Below are 25,282 nucleotides of genomic sequence, written 5' to 3' on the forward strand. Positions count from 1 at the left end.
ATGTATAATATATTACATTTCTGACTGTATATCCCTGTAGATTATATCATTAAAGATATACACCCCTGAAAAATCTAATGTCAAGATCATTATGTTTTGTAAACTTGTTAAAATGTTGAAATCTGAGAACTAATTCTTAAGGCAGTGGTTCCTAAACCATTCTTCCTGGGCACCCCTTATCTTTCAGCACCCCTCTAACTATTCCCCTGACTATCTTTTTCCAGCTGTTGCACTGCAGTAAATCAACACTGCTATTAAAATTTAAAAAGAAAAAAAATAAGATTAAAATAACTGCTTCCCAGTGTTGTCCTTGTCATGATTTGGAAATTGTGGTTTTGTCAGTTTTGGCCCCACCTAAATTCAAACCCATGAAAACTCTGCGAACAGTCACACCCCTTGGACCCCAAGCCTTTCAAAATTAGCTAAATAACCGCAGCACTCACAGGTCAAATTTAACAAGGAAAAGCTGTGTCAAAAAGCGGAAAAAATAGCGACTTAATTGATCAAACGTCAAATACCTTTACTTATCAGTTTCCCTTTAGCGCTCTAATATGAATCCACATTATGTGTTTGAGTGTTAGATCTGAACTCTCATATCTGTTTTTAGGAAAATCATTGAAGTTTGTGGTGGAAACTTGAACAATGTAGACAGATTAAACTGCTTAATCCCAGTTTAATCTACTTACATTAAGTTTTTTTTTTTCAGGAGGCATTACATGCTGAATTCAAACGGACAAATATCCAGTTGTTGACCTAAAACGAAGTAGAATGTTTTTTTTTTCTATGTAGGCTTTTTCAGTAATTATCACATACTCATAAAATTATTTGTTTTTGGGCTGTGGTTTATTATTCATTATATAGAAACATAGAGAAGAAAGTACAACAAAGTGGTAGAAAAATATATATCAAATAAAAATATCAACAAGATGACTTGACACTTTCTGTAGTATACTTTCACTTACCATCGCTTCATCTTGCTTTACGGTAAGTTTTAGACAGATAATACTTAGTTGGGTTTGAAAGACCACTTTAACAGTTCTAGTATCGATAATTGCTGAAAAGAAGATCCAGCAGCGTACATTAAATTAGTCTTTTGAGCAGTTTTAAGAACTGAGATTGGTTTCTGATAAATCAAATTGAATGCTTCAATCAACACATCTTAACAAGAAGACAGCAGTCACAAAATCACGTCAAATATCATGCAATGCAGGTGGTGTGGATATACCACTAATGCCAATTGATGCAACTTGAATAAAAACCCATTATCACATTTGAAGCACTTTAACAAACCCAGCAGCTGAAGTTATAATTATTATAGCTTACTATTTTTTCCTAAATCAAATTAAAGGCCTTTCTTTATTCAGGAGAACATACACATACAAAAAGGCTTTCCTATATTGCAATAGGATAACAGTTATAAGAGGATAACGGCTAAAGATTTTAAAACATTTCAAATTGAAATGTTATTCTTTATGCTTACTTTACGAAAAGGACAACTAGACAATGCAATTAAATTGATTTAAATTAGAAAATACTTTATTAATCGTGAAGGAAAATTACATATTAAAGTAACTCAGCCTTTCTTCAAGGAGTTCTTATATATGTTGATATTTCTAGCCAAGGAAGATCTGTCAAAGTGTGTCTTGCACCAGATATGGAAAACTGTTTCACCGAAGACACCCCATTGTCCACGATGCTCTTCATTTTCTTCATTTTATGAGGAATTCTGTCTGTGAAATCATCTCCAGAGGATCTGATGGCCATTATGAAACAACTAAAACACGTCAACCAAGAAAAGAAAAAAAAAAAAGTTGTACAGAATCCCTAAAAAGGTCTTGCTTTTAAAGGCTGAATGATTTATTTTTTAATTTAGAAATAATTTGGATGCTCTTCTCATTAAAGCTATAGTGGAGGATCTTCGGGAATTTTTGAAAAGAATTACCCTCTCCAATTAAAAACAAATGCACATGCATAACTCTACACCTGCTCCCAAGAAGGAACGCCTATTAAACATATGTGAGAGCATGGACAGGCCCATTTCTCCTTGTGCACGCTGTGTTTAAAAGTCGCTGTTTGCATCGCTAATAAAGGCTTACTCTCCAAAAGAAGATTTGCAATTTTTCACTATGTCAGACTCGCCACCGGTAAGTGAAAATGGCGACGAACACATAGGACGGCCTTACGTAAACATAGCACTATAATAATTGACAATTAGAAGAACCACTTATTTTGATGATCTACCTGGAAAAAGAACATCCTACACTATACCTCTAAGAGAACGTACACCTACTTGAGAGGTAAATACAAAAGCCAATGGGCAAAACAGAATTCAGCCTTAATGAGAGTCATGGGATTATGCACATAATTAAATACAATTTAGAAAGAACCCTGTGATGCACCGTTTTTCAACTCTTGTTCTGTTTGCCTGTCTCTAAGGCCTTGAGACAGCAGATTTAATGGCAGGAACGGCTGGGCGCTGGGAGAGTGACTGGAAGGAGTTGAAGACTTTGGTGACCCCGGTGTTGCAAAGCTAACATCTCGACTACTCCTCCTCCTGATGTGAGCTCGCAAGCTCTTGGCTGGAGCCATCAGTAACCCCCCTCCCTCCTCCACAAGTCCATCAAACACCGCCCCCAGACTCTGTCTTATTCTCACACAAAAGTGGGGGCAGCTGAAGACATACAGAACAGGGTTCAAAACTGGATTCAAAAATGCTAACGTTGCTGTCAGGGGAAGGCCAACTTCAACCAGTTTGAGAATTTTCATGTTTTCCTGGGCTTTCAGTTCTAAGATACAAAAGATGTGATATGGAGCCCAGCACAGTCCAAACACTGCAATCACAGACGTTACCATTTTTGTAAAACTCGGAGAAAGCTGGCTCTGAAATGATGGACTGGGGATGACAGGGGACAAGCTGTTTACATTTGACTTAAATGTTAAACCAGTGTTCAAAGGTTTGATGCCGTTGGTTTTAAACATTTGTGGATGTCCATCGCAGGCTGGCAAAGTCACTGTATCAGTCAGTCTGCAGGTACTTTGCTTTCGTCTCCTTTCTCTGCTTCTGAGCCTGAGTGCTATCTTGATGTAGCTCCCTACAATCACCACTAGAGGGAGCAGGAATGCTAACAGTAACTTGGAAATAGCTGTTGTCTCCTGCCTCACTTTGCAGTCTGTCTCCAATGAGTCTTCAGTGGATAAAAACAAAGCAAAATTATGATAGCATAAATTTCTCCCATCAGTCTTCGGAATCACTGAACGAAACACAGAGTAAGGCAGAGTATTTAATGCTGCCCACAGCCAGCCCAATGCACACACCTTCCAAGCTCCTGCCACCGACCTGTGATTCTGACTCCACACTGGCTTGGCCACAAGGAGCAGGCGGTCCAGAGAAATGGCTGCCAGCAAAAAGGCTGAAACAAACATGTTGAGGAAAAAGATGGAAGATTGCGCTATACAGAGTGGAAGTCCAATCTCCCAGCTGTGGCGGGAGTTAAGGTAGAAGGTGAAGAGTGGGAGAGTCAGGGTGGCCAGGAAATCAGACATGGCCAGGTTGAGCATCCAGACGGAGGCCACGGTCCGACGCCTGAGGCGAAAACCCAAAACCCAAATGATCAGGGCATTTTCTAAAATCCCCAGGCAGGAGAAAATGCCATGGATGCAAACAACAACCAGATTGACCCGTGTGTTGTTGTTGGAGTTGTCTTCTCTCATCAGTTGGAGCAGTGGGCAGAAGGGCTCCTCAGAGACACTGGAGTTTGAAACCATGTTGAATGTCAGAGGGCTGAAAAAAACAAATAGGCATAAGAAAGTGAGATTTATTAATAACATATTAAAATATTTTATACAATGAAAAATGTAAACATTGGCTTAACCTTACATTTGTATAGTAATCTTTTACATGTGAATATTATAATTGGCTCATCAGGAAAATGTTATTTGAGGTACTTAACTTTTTCCTGTGTTCAATTAACCCCAATTAACATTTTCCCGTTGAGCCAGTTCCAAAAAGATTACTATACAAATGGTAGGATCGGCCAATATAAAAATGTTTTCAGTGTAGTATTATTAAAAAGTAATGAACTACATCAATGGCTAGCTTTGTTTAAATATTACCAATACGTCATATAAAATGCTCTGTATCACTGATCACTTTGACATTTTAATGAAACCAAAATATATTTTAAAAAATCCACATATTGTGGTAATTTACAAACAATAAGTTTACATAACAACAAGTATTTCATTACAATTTTAACAGTCCAACGATCACACCCAGCTTTATCTATGTTCCAACTGGTATTTTATGATCTTTGAAGGTTGATAGCCTCCCTTATCTTTAGCCCCTGCCAAAGATTCTCTATTAGATCCATGTTGGGAGTGCTACTGGAGCATCGAAAAACATTACGTTTTATTTCTGTCAGAAGTAAAATTAAGTTAAAGTAAAAACAATAATTCAAACCAAAATCTTTCTTCTGACTTGAGTTAAGATAGCTTAAAAAAATCTCATTGGTTTCCAGTTCAATGCCCTGTAAATGAGAGAACCATGTTCTAAATTGCTGCAGCAATTTGTTTTAGGATTAACAACCTCAGAAAGAGCTGATTAGATAAGCGAGTAATGCTTGTAAAAAAAAGTAAGCTTTTTCTAAACAAATAGTGTTCATACCATACTCTGTTTGTAATTCTAATGACATATTAAAACCCTTCATAGCTATCATAAAAAAGGAAAACAAAATTTATTAGTCTAATTAAGCAGACATTAAAAGATCTTAAATAAGCAAACAAATCCTGCAGCTGTTAGCAACAGTATTATTTGAAGTAGAACCATTCAGTGTTCTGCTCTGACTTGTTTTCAACAACAGTCAGTAAGGTTTAGATTACCATTGGAGGAGACTGAAGGCCTTCTTTAGCTCTTTAACCAACAGATTTAACAGTTGTTTGCAATAGAACACAGAAAAGCATTTTACTTAAAGGATTTCAATCTAAAAATAATATATATATATAAATATATATATTAAGTCATTTATAAATCGCTTACGGTCTTTTGTGTTTATTTCCTGAATTTGACACTTGCATCGTGTTAAAGCCTGTAAATGTTGTTTATCCACATTCCATCTATTGAGCAACAAATATGGCAAGTAGAAAGGGAATAACACGTTGGATGTGTTAACATGCCATGGTCAAAGTCTACAGTATGTATTATCCCTTTTATTTTCTTCAGTCGTGTATTTATGTAAATAGTAATTTTTTACCTAACAAGTCAAAAATCCTTACTAATTGAACTTAATTAATCTCACACTGGATAAATGTATCTCTACATCCCCTTGGGGAGCAGGGGCTGCCACTGTGCGGCACCCGGGGACCAATCAGGGGTTAAGGGTCTTTCAAAGGGCCAATGTGCAAATATATATATTACAATTGGTGTAATGTTTGAAGCCGACAGCAAGCAAATGATGACTGACTGAGCTCAATTTAAAGTGCCTTAACCTTAACCTGATTGATTGAATGAAAATCTCTTAAAATCTCTGCCACAGTTTGTTTGAAGTTTAGGTGGCACCCAGTGCTTCATTTATCACATTTTATCCTTATGATCTATTATTGTGGGTCTATCTAGAAGGAAAAATGTATTTTATCATTGAGCAGACAGCTGGTTCCAGTAATGTTCTCAGGAAGATTGGTTTTAAGCCAGAGCCTCTAGAGATGAGTTAGTCAGAGTGGGTATTTTTGTCAGACCTCTGGAAATGATGCCAGCCATTTAATTTCCAGGAAATTGATTAATGTTCATATGAATTCACTTTAAACAGAGTTGATTATTTTCATAGAAAATAATCTCGATAAGTTGAAATGATCAGGTTTAACAAGAGAACAATAAGTGTCATTTTCCGTTGTAACGTACTAACTGAACATTGAGGTTTCAGCCGCTTTCACCTTAAAACAAAAGTCAAACATAATTTACACATTTGTAAGGTTGAAAATTAGATGGCCACTGAATATGCTCATCATGCTGAATGAGCGCTCCCGATGCAGTGAGTTTCTGTTGTGGAGTTTGGCAGACAGCTGAGCATCCCTGTCAATGTGTCCTTATCATTGGTGGCCATCTTTGTTGTGACTGAGGTCACTGGCCAGCCGGTAGCAAGTAGATTCTATCCCGTTTAACCTGTTTAGACATTGCATTCACAGATGAGAACAGAGTCTTTTTTTTTTTTTTTTTACCTAAAAGATTTTGAAGTTATTACCAAAGCTAAATGATTAAATTCCAGTTGAAAGAGGGATATAAAAAAGATGAACAGTAGTTACTGAACGTTTCCCAGTGCTGCAATGCCACTAAAGCTGTTCCAGTGATTATCAATGAGGGTATAAATGTGGTTTTACAGCTTAGTCTTTTTATATAAAAAAAGGAAACAGCATGCTTTTTCTTTAAAATGCTTTGTTTCAATAAGATGACAGATTTTCTATTGCAACAAGCTTCTTGGATAAAAGGAAATAACTGAAGGTGATACCTATAAGTTTAACTCCTCCCAGCCAGCAAGTGGTGAACTCTAGCTCTGCCACTCCTGTGTATTGTTTGCCAGGAAATTGCAAGGTCTGCTAATGCTAACCAAACCAATTATTTACTTAACCAACTAGAAAATAAGTGTCAACCTCTGCAAGCCTTCTGAGCCCCTTTGCTTCCTTAAATTAACACCAGCATACTAAAGCTTTGTCTACTATTCCTATTGGTGCAGTTCTTTGGTGTTGATGTTTGCATCATAACCAGAATTAAGTATTTATATATTTTAAATCTGTCGACAATCATAAATTAATTGTTTGCATACTATTTTATTATTTTCACTAAAATCTAGACTTATTATATACACCACTCTATATGTTCTGTGGATATATCACTTAAAAAACTATAGTTTTGATTAAAAATGCATAGCTATATCTTTTAAATGCAAATTGGCCTTATATAGCAGGACCTCAAAGCATATTCGAACGCTGAAGGTGGTAAGCTGCACTGTAGCCACAGCTTCCGTGTAGAAAACTGATAGAAGCTAGGCTGCCATACATCAGCACCACCAGAGTCTCTAACCGCCAACAGCAGGCGATGAGCGTCTTCCCCAAAGACACAAAAACTGAGACAGATGGAGACAGAGCTTTAAATTCAAACCTGCAAGGCATATGAATAATCATGGGGTAAATTAAAGATTCGACCAATAAACAGGATGACACACACTAACACTTCTGTGATTCTATTCAATTTTTAATATTTGATATGTGGTATTTCCTGAATATTCCCCTCAACCATGTTCCCTGCTGAGTCACATCCCCTTTGGACTGCTTACCACTGTTACCAGTATATCGCCCCATACATCACAAACAGCTCAATGTCTGCAACTGACAAACGACTTGAGTAAATAGATTAAATGGGAGCAGATGTGACTTCTTGATCTTGTGAAAATCTGTAATAGCAAAAGATTTATATTTAATTTTACTATTTCAGCCTGAGAGCTGGAATAAATAAACAAGGAAATCAAAGGTGTACAAAGCAGGATTCATTTTACTAGGCACATTTGGACCTTGTTGCATAAAGAAATGAAATCTATCTAATTTATCTATCTTTTTTTGCTTGACTCATTTACATCTGAGTAATTCTGAATTTGGCTCTCTGAGCAGCAGCTCCTTGCTTTCCTGAAAAAATGAGAAGCCATCATTGTTTTGCATATAGCTGTCTTACAGCTGCGAGAACCTAAACGTATTTAACTGCTTATGCAGTTCAATCTATATTATATTGTCTGCAATTTTGATATAGATTAAGTCTGCACTTCCCCTGTTCTCTTTTACAGACACAGTGGGCAAAATAGGGAAACAATCAATTTGTTGTGTATAGCAAAGCCTTATTAAGAATTACAATTTAAGGCAATTAATTTATTTTACTTTTCTAGTTTCTAGAGTCATTTTTACACAGGTATCATATTTTAACTTAAGAATGAGTACTTTTCACTCAGCTGTTTTAAAACGGTAAATGCTGAAATACAAAAGTATACACATTTACTAAAACATTTAATGACAGAGGAAGAGATCTCGTAGATGACTGTTACACTACATTATTAGATTTATACCAACAGCTGTATTTAAAGTTGCAACCACTCTATCAAACGTTCCTCTCTTTTATGTAACTTGACACTCACCAGGCTGTTGGTTAAACGGAAAAATTCATTTGTTCATTAAATCCTCTTGTGCGATTTCTTCTTTTTCTTTTCATTCCCAACGGTCTCATCTCTCCACTTCTGTCTGTTGCTGTTGCTCTTTGTGTTGGAGACACCCTCTGATTCACACACAGATGCACATACCTCAGTTGTCTCCACCCAGAGGAAACTGATCACTTCAAAAAAGTGCTAGAAGCCTCACAGATGCAAATTAGACTGATATTTCAATGCGGGCAGCATTGGGGGAGAGGCAGAGGAAAGAGAACATGCAAAACTGTGTAAAAAGGTAAATAACTGAGTTATAATAGCCGTTCTGTGTTGTCCTAATGTCTGTCCTGTGCCACTGAAAATCCTAACATAGAGGGCTTGTCTGAACTTGATGCAGCTGACAGTTGCAGTTCTGTTTTAAAGAAATTTCATCCATCAGACTGACAAGTGTTCTCAGAAAAAATAGTTTTCCTGTCTCCGTAAATGTCATTGAGGATGCAATTTGAATTTATCACGACTTATATAGTAAAGCAATGCTATGGCATGTAAGACTTTCACAAAATTTCTTCCTCAATGGATTTCCTATAAGTATACCTCTTAGACTTAAAGGATCCAAAGCTCGACTCTAGGTAATGAAAATACATTTTTCCTCCTTTCAAATAAAATTGTTGTTCTCTATAAGTGCTTTAAAAGTCAGACTAAAAGGATTTGTGTCTTTAGTCAAGACAGCATGTTGATTTTAAATATATTTAAAGTTTTTCTATTTTATGGTGCTGTGATGGCAAGTCAAGTTTATTTCAATAGCACAATTCTGCAGAAAGAATATTCAAAGTGCTTTACAGGAATTAAACAATTAAAAAGAAGGATGGTAAAAGCAGAATAAAATAAATGAAAGATAAAACACGATAAAAGCAGGTAGTCACACGTGCCAACACAAACACAATCTTAATGATACACAAGGTGTTTAGGACAATATTCAAAATAAAATAAAATAGAAATAAAATTTACCTTAAACTACAACAATGCCACATCCTCCTGATCTATCTCTGCCAAATTTCTGTTCTCTAAGCCTCCTAAGCAGCTATTGGCATCCAAGACTCTTAAAAAAAAAAAACCACCCAGGTCTACCTTCTACTCCATTCAATTTCTTTCTCCTTCATCATCCATTCCTCCACCAGTGGGACAAGGTGTAAGAGATCTCCAGTCTCATATAGGTGCCCAATCTATCATCATCTGCAATGCTCAGCTCTACTTCCTGAGCGCAAATAAATGAATATTAATTTATGTCAATAAATTCTCTAATTACATCCTTTTCTCCTTGTGAGTCTCTCCAGGTTCAAACACCATTAAGGATAAGTCTGTTTGAAAAATACAGTGCATCTATAAACACTAGGAGCTCAGAATGTATACATTTGTTTTTATTGTTCAGCGTTTTATTGAGAAATAAAATTTAAGAAAGGAATATCAACCAGTGCCTGTTATATCAACTGATAATCTTGAAAATAAGCAGCAGATGTCCCTAATTCTCTCCTCTCCATAAGCCACAGCTTGATGGAACAATATCACATCACTTCTATGGTAGCCACAGTATTGTAACAAGTCCACAGTTGCAGATAATTTAAATCACATTGCATTAATTGCACCACTGACAGGTGACTATCTCTTTGTGATTGCATCTGTTTTTATTTATGTTATATTGGGTGTTAAGTTAAATTTATGTCCTCAAAGTTATCGTCTTGTTTGAATCTCCATGACAACAGAAAGATGGTGAACTGCCAGGTATTGTACTGTTTCAGCACTGTAAGAACAAACTGTAATGCAATATTTTGCTATTTGGATCAGCACATCTGCACTGCACTGCCTGGGTTGGTGGGTGTTTGATCTCAGCAAAGTGCTAACACTAGCTGTGCTAGTTAGAAAAATAAAAGAGCGGCAAGGAAGAGGAGATTGTAGGTGCACAAAACTTTTGGGACTAGAAGTTAAGGATTGTAAAAAAAAATCTATATTTCCCGCAGCAATGGATTGATGGCCCAGTTTCTATCGGCTGCATGCATATTTGTAGAGAGACAGAGAGAGAAAAAAAGAGAGAGAAAGAAAGAAAGAAAATTACAGAGTACAAAATTAACCTTTATCGAGGGTACACAGTTGTGTATACTTGATTAATCGGATTAATGAATAACCATTTCACAAGCATTTCTACAATATATAACTACTGCTACCAATTTAGGAAAAATACAAATAAATTCATATTGTTTATTATTGTTGATGTTAGTGTTATTTGTAGCTTAAAGGTAGTGTCAATCAATTCTTGGAGGTGTTGAAGCAGGACAGCGTTATACTAGTCATAGTAGTGGAGATTGAGGGGAACGTTATGAAAGAAGAGGAGGAGGATAAGCAGAACAAATTAAAATATATTGTGCCAGGAAACAGTCCAGCCTGCTGATGTGCATACCAAATTGGGGGGGAATGGCGGAGTGTGGCCAAGTGGTTAGGGCATTGCGCTTGGAATCCAGAGACCCTTAAACCCCACACTGCTCCCCGGGTGCCACACAATGGCAGCCCACTGCTCCCCAAGGGGATGGGTTAAATGCAGAAAGTGAATTTTGTTGCTCTGTACTTTTGACAATGTAATGACAATAAAAAGCAGAAAAAAAATATACACTGCTCAAAAAAATAAAAAGCACACTAACATAACACATCCTAGATGTGAATGAAGTATGTTCAGAGTTGAATGTGATGAAAACAAAATCATCAATAAAAATCAAATGTATTAACCAATGGGGGAATCGATGGAGTGGAAAACATACTACAGGCTGATCCAACTTTGATACGATGTCCTTAAAACGGGTCAAAATGAGGCTCTGCATTGTGTGAGGCATCCAAATGCCTGTATGTGTGTCAGCCACTGATTGTGCAAGTTCTCCTACTTAGAAAGATGAGACAGGTCTGTTATTTCATCAAATGTACGTACGCTTTAACTATGAAAGAGAAATTGAAAAACAAAAAAAATCCAGGAAATCACCCATGATTTTTATAAATTCATTAATAGATAATGGTGGAATATACGTTTTTATTTACCGATGAACAAGCGAGATGCCTGACCCTCACAGATCAGTAATCCTTTAAGAAGCTCTTCTGTCCTCCACTCATTAACTGTATTAATGCTAAGACCAAAGAACTGCAAAGGGACACCAGGAAGAATATTGTAGACCTGCACCAGGTATAATCTTGCTCGATCTGGGCCCCCAGGCAAGATCTCATCCTCTGAAGTAGAAATGATTGTGAGAACGATGAGTAAAAGTCTACATGAAGGGACCTGATGAATGACCTGCAGAGAGCTGAGCCAAACGTTACAAAGAGCTCCATCTGTAACCCACTACACCCAGAGGGACTAAAATCCTGTAATGTCAGTCTCGTTCCACTGCTTAAGTCAGTACATGTCCAGGCCCGTCAAAAGTTTCCAAATGAGATTTAAATTTCAAGGGCATTCCTGCAGTAGTGTTTTTAAACATTCCCTGGGATTATCGAAGGGGAAGACCTTTGTACAGCAAGATATCCTGCAGTACTTTGTGCCACTAGCAGCAGTAATTAAAGAAGGGGAGTATACAATATAATTTTTGTACCTTTCATTTTTTTTTAAGTTGTTAAGCTCTTAATAAAAATCTTCTCTTTGAGCCTTATTGGCTCATTTTATCTTTTAATTAGCTATTTGTTTCCTTTAATTCTCATAGTGAACTTGAAGTATCACCTTTTATTTTAATTTTTAAAGTTATGGTTTCTGTTTAGAGTTTTCTCTGTAATGAAGTTTATCAATTTAAAAAATATATTACTAAAAGAGCACGTAAAATGATCACTCAAATGTGTGTCTTCTATGGTTAATGGCGAAATAGGCCAACTGTATGTAAAGATTTAATTTGTCTATATTTAACCATTGCCAGAATTTATTCCACCAAAGTGTGTGGTGGCATTTTATTCCCCTATAGATTTTTTGCAGAGCATTTTTGGTTTAAAAACAGAGTTTTCCGGTGAAAGTTCTCAACCTAACTTTCCTTCATTTCCTTGTATGAAAGCTATGGAACTTTTACCCAACGTGCTCTTAATACCTCCATTGCCAAAGCTTACAACCCCACCTGCTGTTCACATATAGCAAATGGTAGCTGTGTTTAAGGATGGCAAAGTGGCAAAAATGCTGCTACTTAATCATTTGTTCAGTATCCCTGAAACAACTCTGTCGCTGCCTGTGTGGCTTTGCATTTTGGATTTCTTTGGTTAAAGAATTTAGCAAATACTTAGATGTGGGTTGTTTTTTAAAACTTTTACAGGATGACTATGACCTGGATGACTGAGAATCTTCATCAGCATACTTAGATGGTAATAATTTAGAACCAATATAAGGTGGGAGACATATTTCCGTTTTCTGAGTTTAACTCATGTGTAAAACTGCTAACTTAAAGCATGTGCCTCCACCTTATTTAGATAGCATTATAACATCCATTACATGTTTTAAATCCTGAAACAGCACCTTCAATTAAATAAATCCCCATGGCCTAAATATTACTAAATATTAGGACTACAGCATATTGGAAAGTAGGTCAAAACAGGTCTTGTTTAAACCTCTGTCACAAAAGAACACATTTTAAAAGGTTCCTTTAAGTTTTAGCGGAATTATAAAACATGGAGTCCAAATTTACATACAATAGAATAGAACATCCCTTTGTGTGGTATTACAGCAGCAAAAGATTATAGCAAAAGTGGTCACACAAATGTGGACCTTAGAAAAGTGTAAAAGAATAACATAGTGAAGAGTTAAAAAAAAGAAATACTGTACTGTAAAGTATTTTTACAATATAAATACTGTGCATCTGGAGAATAATAATGCATATACAGCTATGGACATTTTACAGTTATGGATGGACATGTGAAAATAGCAGCAACATCAGAGATGTGCAAAATGACAGCAGTATGTTACAAAAAATACACATCCAAGTGATTCTTTGAATGTTCAGACATATCTCCTTCATGTAAAGGAAGGAGAGATTTACGACTTCCCGCCCTAGAGGAGCTGTGATGTATTTTGCAGATAATTTTTATATCAATATGGAGAGCTGCAGCCTACAGGTTGAGCTTGGAATCCTGAGTTCGAGCCGACTCCCACAGACTGCCACTCTGGGTCTCTGAGCAAGACCCTGAACTCCCAATTGCAAAAGGGGATGGGTAAAATGCAGATGTAAATATTTCCAATGTGAGATCATCCATTTTCTGACACGCTTTATCCTGAGTGGGGTCGCGAGGGGTGCCGGTGTTTATCTCCAGCTGTCTACGGGCGAGAGGCGGGTTCATCCTGGACAGGTCGCCAGTCCATCGCAGGGCAACACAGAGACAAACAACCATTCACACACACACACTCACACCTAAGGAGAATTTAGAGAAGCCAATTAACCAAACAGTCATGTTTTTGGACTGGTGGAGGAAACCAGAGTACCCAGAGAGAATGCACACATGCTCAGGGAGAACATGCAAACTCCATGCAGAATGCCTCCGGGACAGTCTGCAAGGCAGCGGTGCTACCCACTGCACCACTGAGCAGCCCCAATGTGTGGGAGAAATTGAACGTTATTGATCTCAATGTAAGAAATTATTTATTTTTAAAGGTTTGGGTTCCATTTATGCTTCAAAATACAGAAAGGCACAAATTCCAATGTTTTAAGTCCATATCCCTAGTGTTGCCTTGTCAAGGTTTGGAAGTCACATGTTATCAAGTTCTCTAAACCAAAATTAAAAAGAAATGTAAAACACAAGCTCGGGAAAACTAAGGTAGTCCCCCGCCGCCTGTCTTAAACATGTGAGGCCAATGGGTTATGAGGTCCAGCACAAGTCTTCAGCATATTCTGGGATCACCTAAAGCAGGCATCCCCAACCTCGGTCCTCGAGACCCGCTGTCCTGCAGGTTTTAGAGGTTTACCTGCTTTGGCACAGCTGATTATAATGATTGCAGTAGACCAAAAGCCTGTTAATCAGCTGTCAATTTAAATCACCTGTGCTGAAGCAAGGAAACCTCTAAAACCTGCAAGACAGCGGCCCTCGAGGACGGAGATGCCTGACCTAAAGTACCAATGGTAAGTTTTGGCTTCCCTCGGGTTTTATCATTAGTCTTGTCCCAAACACCTCATATGCTTTCTAAAGCCATTTCACAGCTCATACTGGGTCAAAATCCCTAATACCATAAATAGATGCTTATGAATTTCAACATACACCCAAAAAGATTTTTTTTTTTTTTTACATCATTTATTGTTAAATCAACAAAATATCAATCTGAAAATGACAAATTGGATAATTTACAATATGTACAAATGAATTCAATAAGTTACATATTTAGAGCCTGTGATGTTCCCCTTTTTTAACATTGCAGGATAAAATAATCCACGTATTGCTTTTAAAATGCAACCAAGATAGGCATTAAACAGCATTTCCAGAGCTTTTTAAAATAAATCACTGCAAACTAAAGCAGGCATGCCCTAAGTCGGTCCCCTGCAGGTAGAGGTTCCCCTGCTTTAGCACAGCTGATTCTGATGAGTGTAGTTCAACAAAAGTCTGTTAATCAGTCAATGAAAATCAGCTGTGCTGGAGAAAGGAAGCCTCCAAAACCTGCAGCAGATGCCTGCACTAAAGCAATGCTAGATAAAAAAAAAAAAAAATATTTAACCAAAAAATAAAATGACATTGACAATAAAATTAAAACATAAAGATAATCCTTTTATGTCAAAATAAAAACATACTTTCTGTGTAAACATCTTGTCAATAAAGATCATTACAAGACCTTTATATTCCAGCCAAAGGCAGGGTTACTAGAAGGTAAACAAAGCAATTTAATTCCACAGCTCCTATATAAGTTCATTAGTAAATGCTTACATATGTGGAATAACTGCTCTCAAACAAAACTATGTCTAAAAAAACTTTGGTCAATGAAAACTGCAATATTAAAATTTTCTAAATTACAAAAAGCTTGCATAAAGAATATATTCTGGTCAAAATTCCAATGTCAATCTAGATTCCTGTTCAAAATTGTCCAATATATATATTTTTTTAACGGGACAAATCGTATCACCTAAGAACTTAAGATCAGAATGGCACAGAGCTTCAACGTGCAGATTTCATGGCAATTTACTTTACATTAGACACATTTTTCGGATAATTTTCCTGCGTCATCACCTTTAACAGAGTTTGATATGCAGAATTATGGTTAAGCACAAATCTGGTAGCTTATTCCTAGATAGCAAAAAATGCAAAGAACCAATTATTCCTCAAAATAAAAAAAGGAAAGCAGCTTGGCTTACATTTATCTTAAGATTTCCCCCCTCATTGCAAACAGAGAAAAACATTTGAATTCCACAAAAAAAAAAAAAAAAAAAAACTTTTTTAAGTTGCATCTATTTTGTGCAAATTCTATTGGAAGTTTAGGGATTGGCAGTGCATCTATAGTCGCATTCTATACCTGCAACCACCCATTTTCCCTGATCCCTCACATTCATAAATAATGAATTCTTTATTAGAGGGGAATAAAGCCATTCCCTAAATTTTGTAAACTTTGTAGACACCGTTTGCCATAGTCTCTACTAATTTTAAACAGAAATAGGAATCAGAAAGGAAAAAAAATTAAATATTTACAGATGTGCTGCTTAAAGCAACTAAAAACATCTCTTTACTGAGGAAAATACCCAGTTTTTAAATTATTCCTATTCACTCTTATGCAAATTTCTAACATGCTTTTTGAGGTGACCGGTCTGATTGAATTTCTTTGGGCAGTGGGGGCAGGAATATGGTCTCTCCCCAGTGTGGATATATCTGTGTCTTTTTAAATTATTATAATCCAAAAATCCTTTTCCACAATATTGACACCAGTGTCTCTTTTCTCCATTGTGCCACCGCAAATGGACGTTCAACTCAACTTTCCGTGTAAATCTCCTTTCACAGATGTGGCATTGGAAAGGTTTCTCTCCAGTGTGAATCCGTATGTGGACTTCTACATCACGCTTTGTGTAAAAGCCATTGCCACACACCTGGCAGATAAAAGGTCTTATTCTGCTATGGACCAACTGGATGTGCTTGCTAAGACCGAAACGGTAAACAAAGCCCTTTCCACACTGCTGGCAGACGTGAATCCTGCCGTTACGATGTACCCGGCCATGACGTTTAAAACTCGGTGAATCTGGGAAGTACTTCCCACAGAGTTTGCATGAGTAAGGCCGATACACTTTATGGAGGCTGACGTGGCTTTCCAGGGCATTGCTGTTGCTAAAAACGCGACCGCATTCTCCGCACTGGTTCCTTAACAAATGCCTGCCGATGACAGCCAACGGCTGTAAAGGTGATACAACTGGTGGAGCTCTGAAAGGTATATCAGGAATTCTATATTCGGCTTTCGGAGGTGGTGGTCGTATTATTTCCGTTATGGGCTTTTCATTGGGTGGTAGTGTTGGAGGATACCATACTTTAGCTTGCCACTTCTTCGCAACCCCTGACTGAATCACTGGTAACTTAAATTCCCTTTTTTTATAGCTACCTCTTTTCTTCCCAACCCTTTTACTCTTTGAGTTCCCCTTGTCATTTACATATTTGTGGGCTTTTTTCTGACCAGGACAAACACATTTTTGTTTCTTCGGGGTTGATTCACCAGCGATTAGGGTCCTGCTATTCTCTGCCGATTTAAACTGCTTGGGACTGGGGAATTCAGGTTCACTCTCAGTCGTTTCAGTAATGGATCCCTCTGAACTTTCTGTATCATCCCTAGGACTACAAAAATAGGATTTTCTTTTTATCGATTTCATTCTGGGCTTAGATTTAGATGTAGAGCAACTTGGGGTGGCACACATTTCAGTTGTTGAGCCACTGTCATCTTCAGAAGAATTAGCTTTTTCAGGGCTTGAAACTACTTTGGTACACATCTTAGGACTCAATGAACTATTAGAGGTAGAATCATTTATATTTTCTGATCCAGCACCCTGTCTACCAGATCTGGGCATCTTAAAACCTACATCTCTTGCGTCATTTGTAGCTCCAGAGATTGTAGAATTGTCTGGTTCACCTCCAAGTCGTGATTCATGAGTACCAGATATCTTATTTAGAGAATCACCAATAACTGTTTGTTCTTGCTCTTCAGTTGAGTCTTGATCAATGAGCCATTTTTTCTTGGTTGTGTTGTCCGTCTTCCTTTCAGTTTCCATTGCTTTTTTAGATGAACTTTCTTTTGCTCCAGAATGAGCGTGTAGATGACTTTGCGGTCGTGAGACAACGGATTTGGTGTCTTTGGAGTTTGAATTTTCATTAACTTTAGACTGTAAATAGAAGAAAACATGAATTTAGAAAATATTTACTGAAAAAAAGGTTTACTACTTTTATGCAACTTTGTGCTTTACCTCATTTTCCAAGGGTGACACAGAGAGATTGGCCAGGAACTGAACGTTATCCATCCGAGCTTGAGGATCACCTGTATCCTTCTGTATTACGTTAGCATCTTTGTGTAGCTCCAAATCAGGAGTTAGTCGACCGGGAGTGGTGGGCCCTGGTGACTGAAGATCAACATCAACAGGTTCCTCTTCTAAGAGATGAGCAGTGGATGGCTTTTCTTGGATGATACCTTTTGATAAAAGCTCTGAGATTAAGACTGACTCTTTGGTTGAAATGGATAATGGGAGGCGGGTTAATCTGACCGAAACTAAATACTTTTGTCCAGGAATCATACTTTCAGCAGTAGAGGTAATTTCCCCAGAAGAATTAGGATTGTCTGTTGAATTTAGCTTTTCAGATGTTTCATCATCTGAAAGGTATAAGGTTAATTCTTGTGTGTCAGATATCCACTGATTTGAAGTGTCTGGGGGAACAGGAACTGCTGGTTCGTTGTTGTTCTCCTGTGCTGTAAGAGCTATAGGCCCAGGTTCTTTGGAGAAACCAGATGACAACTGTTTTGAAACAATAGTTATTGGTTGGGGAAGCACATACTGATGATCATTTTGGATGCCGTAAAACTGTGAAGGAGTGTCAGGATCCTCTCTGGAGAAAACAGTTTTTTGTGGAACTGGGGAAAGCGCGGGTGTTTCACAAGGCAATATATTTGCTGCTGTAGATGAAAGAGGTAGATTACTTTTTTTCAGAGTGGCAGACTTAACTGCAGAGCAAATGGTTTGAGACAATGCTTTGGCATTATCAGATGTGTGAGAAGGTCTTGGGAGAATAATGATTTTACGAGGTACCTTATTAGGTACAGGCAAATTCCGAGAAAGTGGAAGAGACTTTACGTCAGCCTGAGTTGAAGCAGCTGATGAGGCACTACTCTTCAGCTGTGTAGATAAATGTGATGGTTGCAGCGCGTTACATTTTTCAACATCTGCCTGTTTATCTGGAGGTCTGTCTGTCAAAATGACAGGTACGACTGGGGTTTGATTTGACAAGAGAAAAGATTTAACAGTAGCAGCATATTTCGATATTGTGGTCTCAGAAGTTTTAAGGGAACCCACAGATGAAGCAGATCCAGACATCACCTTAGGCTGTGATGGGACCTTTAATGGGGGAATGCTCTTTTCCACACTTGGCTGATTCATTGCTTCAACAAGCAACAAGGCATCCTGAAGGCTGACAGAGGTCTCGTCAGCTTTAAGCAAACCCGAAGTAGCTGGTGGTGGTATATCTGATGACCCGTTAGCGTTTTTAGGTGTTTTATCAACAGTTGCAGATTTTTTCTTCCCAGGATCATTATCTTGAAGTGCAGGCTGCTCTCTAGAGAATAAACTGCTTTTCAAATATTCAACATCTATGTTTTTGCCTTTCAAGGGAGTATTTTTACTCTCTTTGATTGATGAATTGATGATGTGAGAAGTCTGCATCACCAAAGGAGGTGATGGATCTGGTGATTTTTTTTCTGCTGATGAATCCGTTAAGTCCATATGTTTTGAACCTTTGTCACATTCTTTGTTTGATTTTTTTGGAGGTCGTCCTCTTCTGCGACCTGATGATGACACTGGCTGTGAACTGGCTCCACTTTCTGAGACTTTATTAGTTAATTCATCACCTGCCATTTCTGCGCCGACTGATGCAGAATCTAAAGCAGTTTTCCTATTAGGTGTAGTTGCACTCTCTATGTTACATACTTGAAGAAACATTTGCTTGCATCCGGAGCTACTAGGTTTTGAAACTTCTATCATTTCAGACTCTTCCTTTAAATCATCCCTCAGAGCATCTTTAAGTGAAATAACCAAGGAACACTGCATTTCAGTGGATTGCTTCTGGGCTATCTGTGAATTACCAGTGTCTAAACTGAATAACTGTAAAACCTCTGGGCTTGTATTTTCTTGAGGTACTGTAATGTGTTCAGTTGAAGTGTCGCTTATGCATTGTGCTCCAATTTTATCTTGACCATCAGAAGCCCCACGTGAACCTGGCCCAATGAAAGACAAAGGGGGGAAAATTATTGAAACGTTATAACAAAGTTAAAAAATAGGGATTTATAGAATTAACATCTGGAGACACCCCTTCCCCATCTAAAATCCCCATCTCACCTTTTTCACCATCCACAACTTCTTTACAAGCGAAATCAGTATCATCTTCTCGCTTTAGTTCAGACTGTAGAGGAGCATCAGAGCTTGTTGAAGCAAGGTAACAAGTAATACATTTACAATAAAAAAAATAAGGGAATTATTTCATGAAATTAAGTTTTCAACGCACCTCTTTTTTAACAGCTACCAATTCCATCGGAGTAGGTATGTCTTGAAAACAGACGTAGTCGTGCTCCTGTAAACTGTGGTCTTTATACCCATAGCCGTATTCCTGACTTTGCCTTACTGGCCCTGTGGGTATTAATGGCTGACATTGCTCCACCACAACTGTCCGGAAAGGAACAAGATCTGCAAATTAAAAGAATGAAGCAAAACAAGTGTTTATCAGCAAAAATCCATACATTTTAAACTCAAGAGATGAATATGAACATTTGGACAAGTTTGATAAAGTTAACATATAACACTGGCTTTTAAAGTCACAATTGCTTTTTTGTAGACTGATGTAAAACAATCAATACCTCAGACTTTAACATTTTCTAATTACATTAATTCCGACATTATATCTTAGAGATACTTATGTTAAAGACTTGAATGTTGCATTAAGTGATGAAAAAAAAATAACTTCTTTAGTTTGTACAAGAAAGAATATAACCACGACGGCCCCATGTGAAAAAAATACCTGCATTAAGCACGATGGAAAAAAACTTAAGCAGGATGGAGGAAACGCAACAGTTGTTCAGACTTTAAATTAGACCTAATACGCTTTTTAAACAGAAGGAAAATAGAGATCTGAAATTAATTTCTAAACATCCAGCAGACTTATTCTAGATATAAAAAATGTCATTTTGTTTGACATATACACTTTGATGAGGAAATTTCCAGATATCAGAAACACATATTAAGAAAAACTAATACATATCAAAATGACCCACCAATGTCTGTTGTAACCACAACAACATTATGGGGGCAAACTACTTTACTACTTAAATGGTAGTGGATCAATGTATTCTATGTAGGTTCAATCCCACTGGGCATGAGCACAACTGGGAGCAGGTGAAGATAAAGTATAAAACATTCTAACAAGTAGGAGCTGTGCATAACGTCATGGGATTCCTCCTCATTTTGATCCCATCTTTACAGTAAATACGGAGTGGCTGTTTGTGCAGCTTTTGTCTATGCCAATACAACACAAAATGCGTTTTTACTGATATCAAGTTCTGTTAAATATTTGTTAAAAGAAGTCTGTGCAATGCTGCGAATGTGAGTACGGATAAGGTCTGGTGTATGTGAATGATTGGGAGGTAAATCGGTAGCATTTCAGATGCAGTATTTACACACTGGACCCAGGTTAAATTGGATGACATTCATCTGTGTGAAGCTAGACAAGCGCACATTATCGGGCATCAAATGCTGCTGAACTTTTAACTTTTAGCCCTTTAAATTGTTCATCTCATTGTATTTTTCAATAACGCATTTTTTGCACAAATGCCATTTTGCACTGAACCACTGCAACTTGCACACTGTCTCTTATCCTCTGCACTGTTCACACTTTGACCACTGCTGCACTTTTTGTATTTTTCTATAACTCGTGCCATTTGAAATATCAATGCAACGTTCATAAGCTGTATGTAACGCAATTTCGTTCTGTATGCACCCTGTGCATACAAAATGACAAATAAAGAAGTCTAAGTCTAAGTCTAAGTCTAAGCACCCTTTCCGAGGCTGTCGTTCTATTGGCTGGAAAGGTTGCTAGGCGACGATCCGATCCAATCAGAGAGAGCAAAAAAAGTCCGCAAGCAGAGCCTACGGTTTTGCGAGCGCATCTGAGACTTGAGCAGAGCGCAGTTTGTGCGCGAAGAGAAGGAGGCAAGCGAGAGGAGAAAATATCTGTGCAAGAAGCATTAAATCTGAGAGAAGAAAAAGATTTGAGAGAGAAGAGAAAATATTTTTCAGCGCTACTCCGTTTGTGCGGATAAATCTACCATCGAAACTATCAATTACAAGTATCTGCAAAACATCAAATGTCATTCCTGTGCTGGCATTGAATATAAAAGTGGGCATCTTTACCTTATTTAGTGGCTGGAATTATTGTTTAATATTTAGTTAATCAACAGCCTCCCAGATCTGACATTTCACAATAAAAGCACAGGTGAAACTTAATATCTAACACTAATGCTAAACGAGTCCTCAATGAAAAGGCCGTTTTGGTTGATTTACAGCTGCGTCTGGTTGACCATCGGATTCTGCGGCATTTCCATGTAAATCTATCCCTACGGAAAGCATTGATGCTAAGCAGTGGGCAGTGACGGAGCGGGATCTGTGCTGGAGGTAAGTGAAGACAATTAAATCCGTCCAGGACTAAATTAAAAGGTCCTTTTTTAAGCCACCTAAAGACATCTTGAGACCATTCCTTATCCCTACTTTTGTTAACATTACCTCCGTATTCCATTTTAAGTGAAAAAAAAAATCACTTACATGTCCCTGATTAGTTACTATGTCATGATTTCAAAGAAAGGTCCAGCTCTTTTCAACTTTGTAAATCTGCACAAACGTATGATAAAACTCTCCTGACTAAATTAGGAGAGAAAACGTGATTGGCTTTAAGCTGGTGAAGTTTCTCAGCCATTCCAAAAAAAGTTAAAAACCAACCACTGGACTATATTTTCCAAGTTTGAAGACGTTTCCCAATTCAAAATGTCTGGATTAGCATTGAGTTCAAAGCTTCATAGAGAAAAGCCGTCTAAATACTGCCTATGTAATTTGGGAGAAGATGCACCATGGTAGGCCAGGTCAAGTGACCTGGAAGAATGTATTGCTTTATAGTCACAGAGTTGAGGCTTTTGCGTTACTATATTTTGCTACGCCTGCTCGACCACTGGCCACGGCTGAGGCAAGGAAATAAATCGAAATCTTCTGAGGATGCTGAAAAGAGAAAAGGTGAAAAGGATCGTGAGCGAGGAAAAAACGAGAGTCAAGCTTAGTTTAATCGTTGGTGCAGGCAGAATGAAGAAGCTGGATGTAAAACTGATCTTTTCTTACATTTATTATTAGACTGGTAAGTTAACACTTTGCTTCTAGTATATAGTCATATTTTTATGTCTAGCTGAAGCTAAAATACAGGCAATAAAGGCTAGCAGGCTTCAAACAAAAGCTACTAGGGGCGCTAGACATAAAGGTTACAGGTCTAGCGGACAAAAATTACACTATGTGCCTTTAAATCATTCTAGTTATACCCAAAGCAGGCTGACCAAATGCGTTTCCAGTATCAGTTTAATACAGGACCTATAGCTGCTGTATAGCCCATGGCCATACCAAAATAAAGCAGGTGGTGTAGGAAGATGCATTTATAGAATCAATTGGACTGTATGATCTGGCTGAACTGTAAAGTGCCTTGAGATGACTTGTGATGTGAATTGGCACTATATAAATAAACTGAATTGAATTATAGCTACAGTCATTTTGTCAAAAATCCACGATGCTCATCTCCTTTTCAAAAAAATGTGGGAATAGTTTCCTTTTTTCCAGTTCTTCATTTGAATGTTCAGAATGAAATACAGTTTTTTCTTTTTTTTTATGGAAAGCGGCCAGCTTCACCTGAAAAGAGAATTTTCCTGTTTTACTTTTTTTGCTGTTGTGCAATTTCATATTAGTGTGCAAGTCAAACCCATAACAGACAGAGTGACCTCTGACACCCACACAAAAAAGGCCTCTCTTTGGCTGTTTGGTTGCATAATTTTATTTTTTTAATGACAAGTCTCTTGCTTGGATTGGTTCCTGCTTTCTGTCTCAAGTTCAAGTAGATAAATCGCTGCTGCAGAGTGGCACTGGGAAAAAAAGCTGCAGCTAGAGGGAGTCTGTGTGTACCATAAAAAACAGCATTTTTTTCCCTATGGGCTGCCTCTAAACCTGCAGACCCCCCCCCAAAAAATAGAAAAGGCTTGTTGAATGGGTGATACCGTCGTCGATTGCCCCAATCCAATTGCCCTACCTTACTCAATCCCAATTTTCTTTGTTAGATCAGATTTATAGACCCTGTGGCTAACTCGATTAAAAGTTGGTTTTCGACCTTTAACAAAAAAAACAACCTTTGATTACTTTTGCCCCAATACATAACTGGAACTACTCCTTTTCCAGCACAGGAAACAAGCTTTCTCATAGCAGGATTGGCGGCAATGGTAGTGACACAAGAACGTCCGTACAGAGTCTGTTCTTGACAAGAAAGGAGGAAGTATTGACGGGAGCATGCAGAAAACAAAATCTGTGTGAACTGGAATAGAAGCAAATATATTTAAAATTGTACCGCTAATTAAACTTGTGCCGAATAAGCTTTATAGACACTTCTAAGTTATTCCTTCAAAATATTTTAATTAATAAAGCACCACGAGTCAATCAGATACACACAGATCAAATTAACGTTCCACGCTCTTAGATGAATAGAAGAAAAATTTAGAGAAAACTCAATCATGCAATTAATAACTATTCTGCACAAATAACATTTTTTTTTTAATTTGTATTGATTCTAGGTCGGTCTAGTAGTAAACCTTTAAACGTTAGTTGGGTAAGAGTGAGTACAGAATGTCCACCAAGCTGCTCTATGCAGTGCCGTGTTATTACTGGCAATATTACTCTTAAAAAATTAAAAGGAAAATGAGCAGCGTTAAATGCACCATTTCCCAAATAATTGTGATCTGGTTCGCTAGTGCAAAGAGATCAAAAATAATTATTTAAAGTGTGACATTTGGAGGACATATTTGGTGTAATCCGCCATAGAAGTCCAAAGCCGTTGCTGATCCCAACCGTTACTTACACCGGAGGACCTCAGTATGGTTTCCCTCGCTTTACGTATCCCGCCCTAAGCCTGGCCTACATGTTACGCAACAGCCATTAACTGAGCGAACAGAAAAATGTTAAATGCTGTTAAGGTGTATTACAAACTGTCAACAACTCAGAAAAACAGAGAACCGGTGCTTATTTCTAATTCTATTTAATAAAATACGGATAGCCACTCACCACACTGAACAGCCGTGTCGCATTTCTCAGAGGCATTGCCAGCTTCGCCTCCTCTTTGAGCCGACGGTGCAGCCTTGGCGGTCTCATACTGAAAACATTTTGTTTTCAGGTCCTCGTTTTCCTTCTTGATTTTAGATATTTCTGCCTTCAGCTCGTCCACCATGTTTTCAAAAAGTTTGGTGGTCTCTGCAATGGCGCTCTTTAACATGCTCTCCATAACGGAGGCATACTTTGACTGAAAGTCGTCCGCCGACATCTTGATATAAGCCGAATTTCTCCCGTTTATCTCTAGAAGAGCTCACTTCTCAAAATGAAAGCATTTCACACAAGGTATTAGCGGCTAACCCAATATGGCTTCTTCCCACGGACAGGACGTCTTCTCTGCTTTGTGTGACGCACACCAAATGACGATTTTTCTTGAGCTAATATCCGGTCACGAACTCTTCTTCTTCTTCTTCTTATGGGGTTTTATGGCGGTTGGCAGACTTGTGAATTGTGCATTACCGCCACCAACTGATATGGAGTAAAGCAAGAAAACAGAAAACGATTCAC

The 25,282-nt window shown here is 37.8% G+C and overlaps 1 protein-coding gene across 5 annotated transcripts; it reads right to left on the minus strand.

The window, feature by feature from the left end:
• Positions 1-1,712: 1,712 nt before the first annotated feature.
• LOC119786942 (prostaglandin D2 receptor 2-like) lies at positions 1,713-25,169 on the minus strand. Of its 5 annotated transcripts, XM_038290534.1 has the most exons (5): positions 24,731-25,169; positions 19,890-20,068; positions 19,724-19,787; positions 17,588-19,602; positions 14,438-17,506 (listed from the first exon to the last, which is right to left on the minus strand). In XM_038290534.1, exons 1-5 carry the CDS (start codon positions 24,984-24,986, stop codon positions 15,908-15,910), a joined length of 4,113 nt encoding a protein of 1,370 aa, XP_038146462.1. In that variant the 5' UTR covers positions 24,987-25,169; the 3' UTR covers positions 14,438-15,907. The 5 variants fall into 5 exon arrangements, with proteins under 5 accessions (XP_038146464.1, XP_038146466.1, XP_038146463.1 ...); XM_038290536.1 differs by lacking the exons at positions 14,438-17,506; positions 17,588-19,602; positions 19,724-19,787; positions 19,890-20,068; positions 24,731-25,169 and adding exons at positions 1,713-3,781; positions 8,169-8,512; XM_038290538.1 differs by lacking the exons at positions 14,438-17,506; positions 17,588-19,602; positions 19,724-19,787; positions 19,890-20,068; positions 24,731-25,169 and adding exons at positions 1,713-3,781; positions 7,323-7,443.
• Positions 25,170-25,282: the final 113 nt, after the last annotated feature.

The sequence above is a fragment of the Cyprinodon tularosa genome, unplaced genomic scaffold (assembly GCF_016077235.1).
Source record: "Cyprinodon tularosa strain WSP-4 unplaced genomic scaffold, ASM1607723v1 ctg283, whole genome shotgun sequence".
Classification (NCBI taxonomy): domain Eukaryota; kingdom Metazoa; phylum Chordata; class Actinopteri; order Cyprinodontiformes; family Cyprinodontidae; genus Cyprinodon; species Cyprinodon tularosa.

Bases quoted from the DNA above. Each gene is read 5' to 3' on its own strand.
- LOC119786942 (XM_038290534.1), bottom strand. From the start codon at position 24,986: ATGTCGGCGGACGACTTTCAGTCAAAGTATGCCTCCGTTATGGAGAGC. The intron at 19,788-19,889 runs GTGCGTTGAAAA...GCTCCTCTACAG, and splicing joins TGGTAGCTGTTAAAAAAGAG to TCTGAACTAAAGCGAGAAGA. The intron at 19,603-19,723 runs GTGAGATGGGGA...TCATTGGGCCAG, and splicing joins AGTTGTGGATGGTGAAAAAG to GTTCACGTGGGGCTTCTGAT.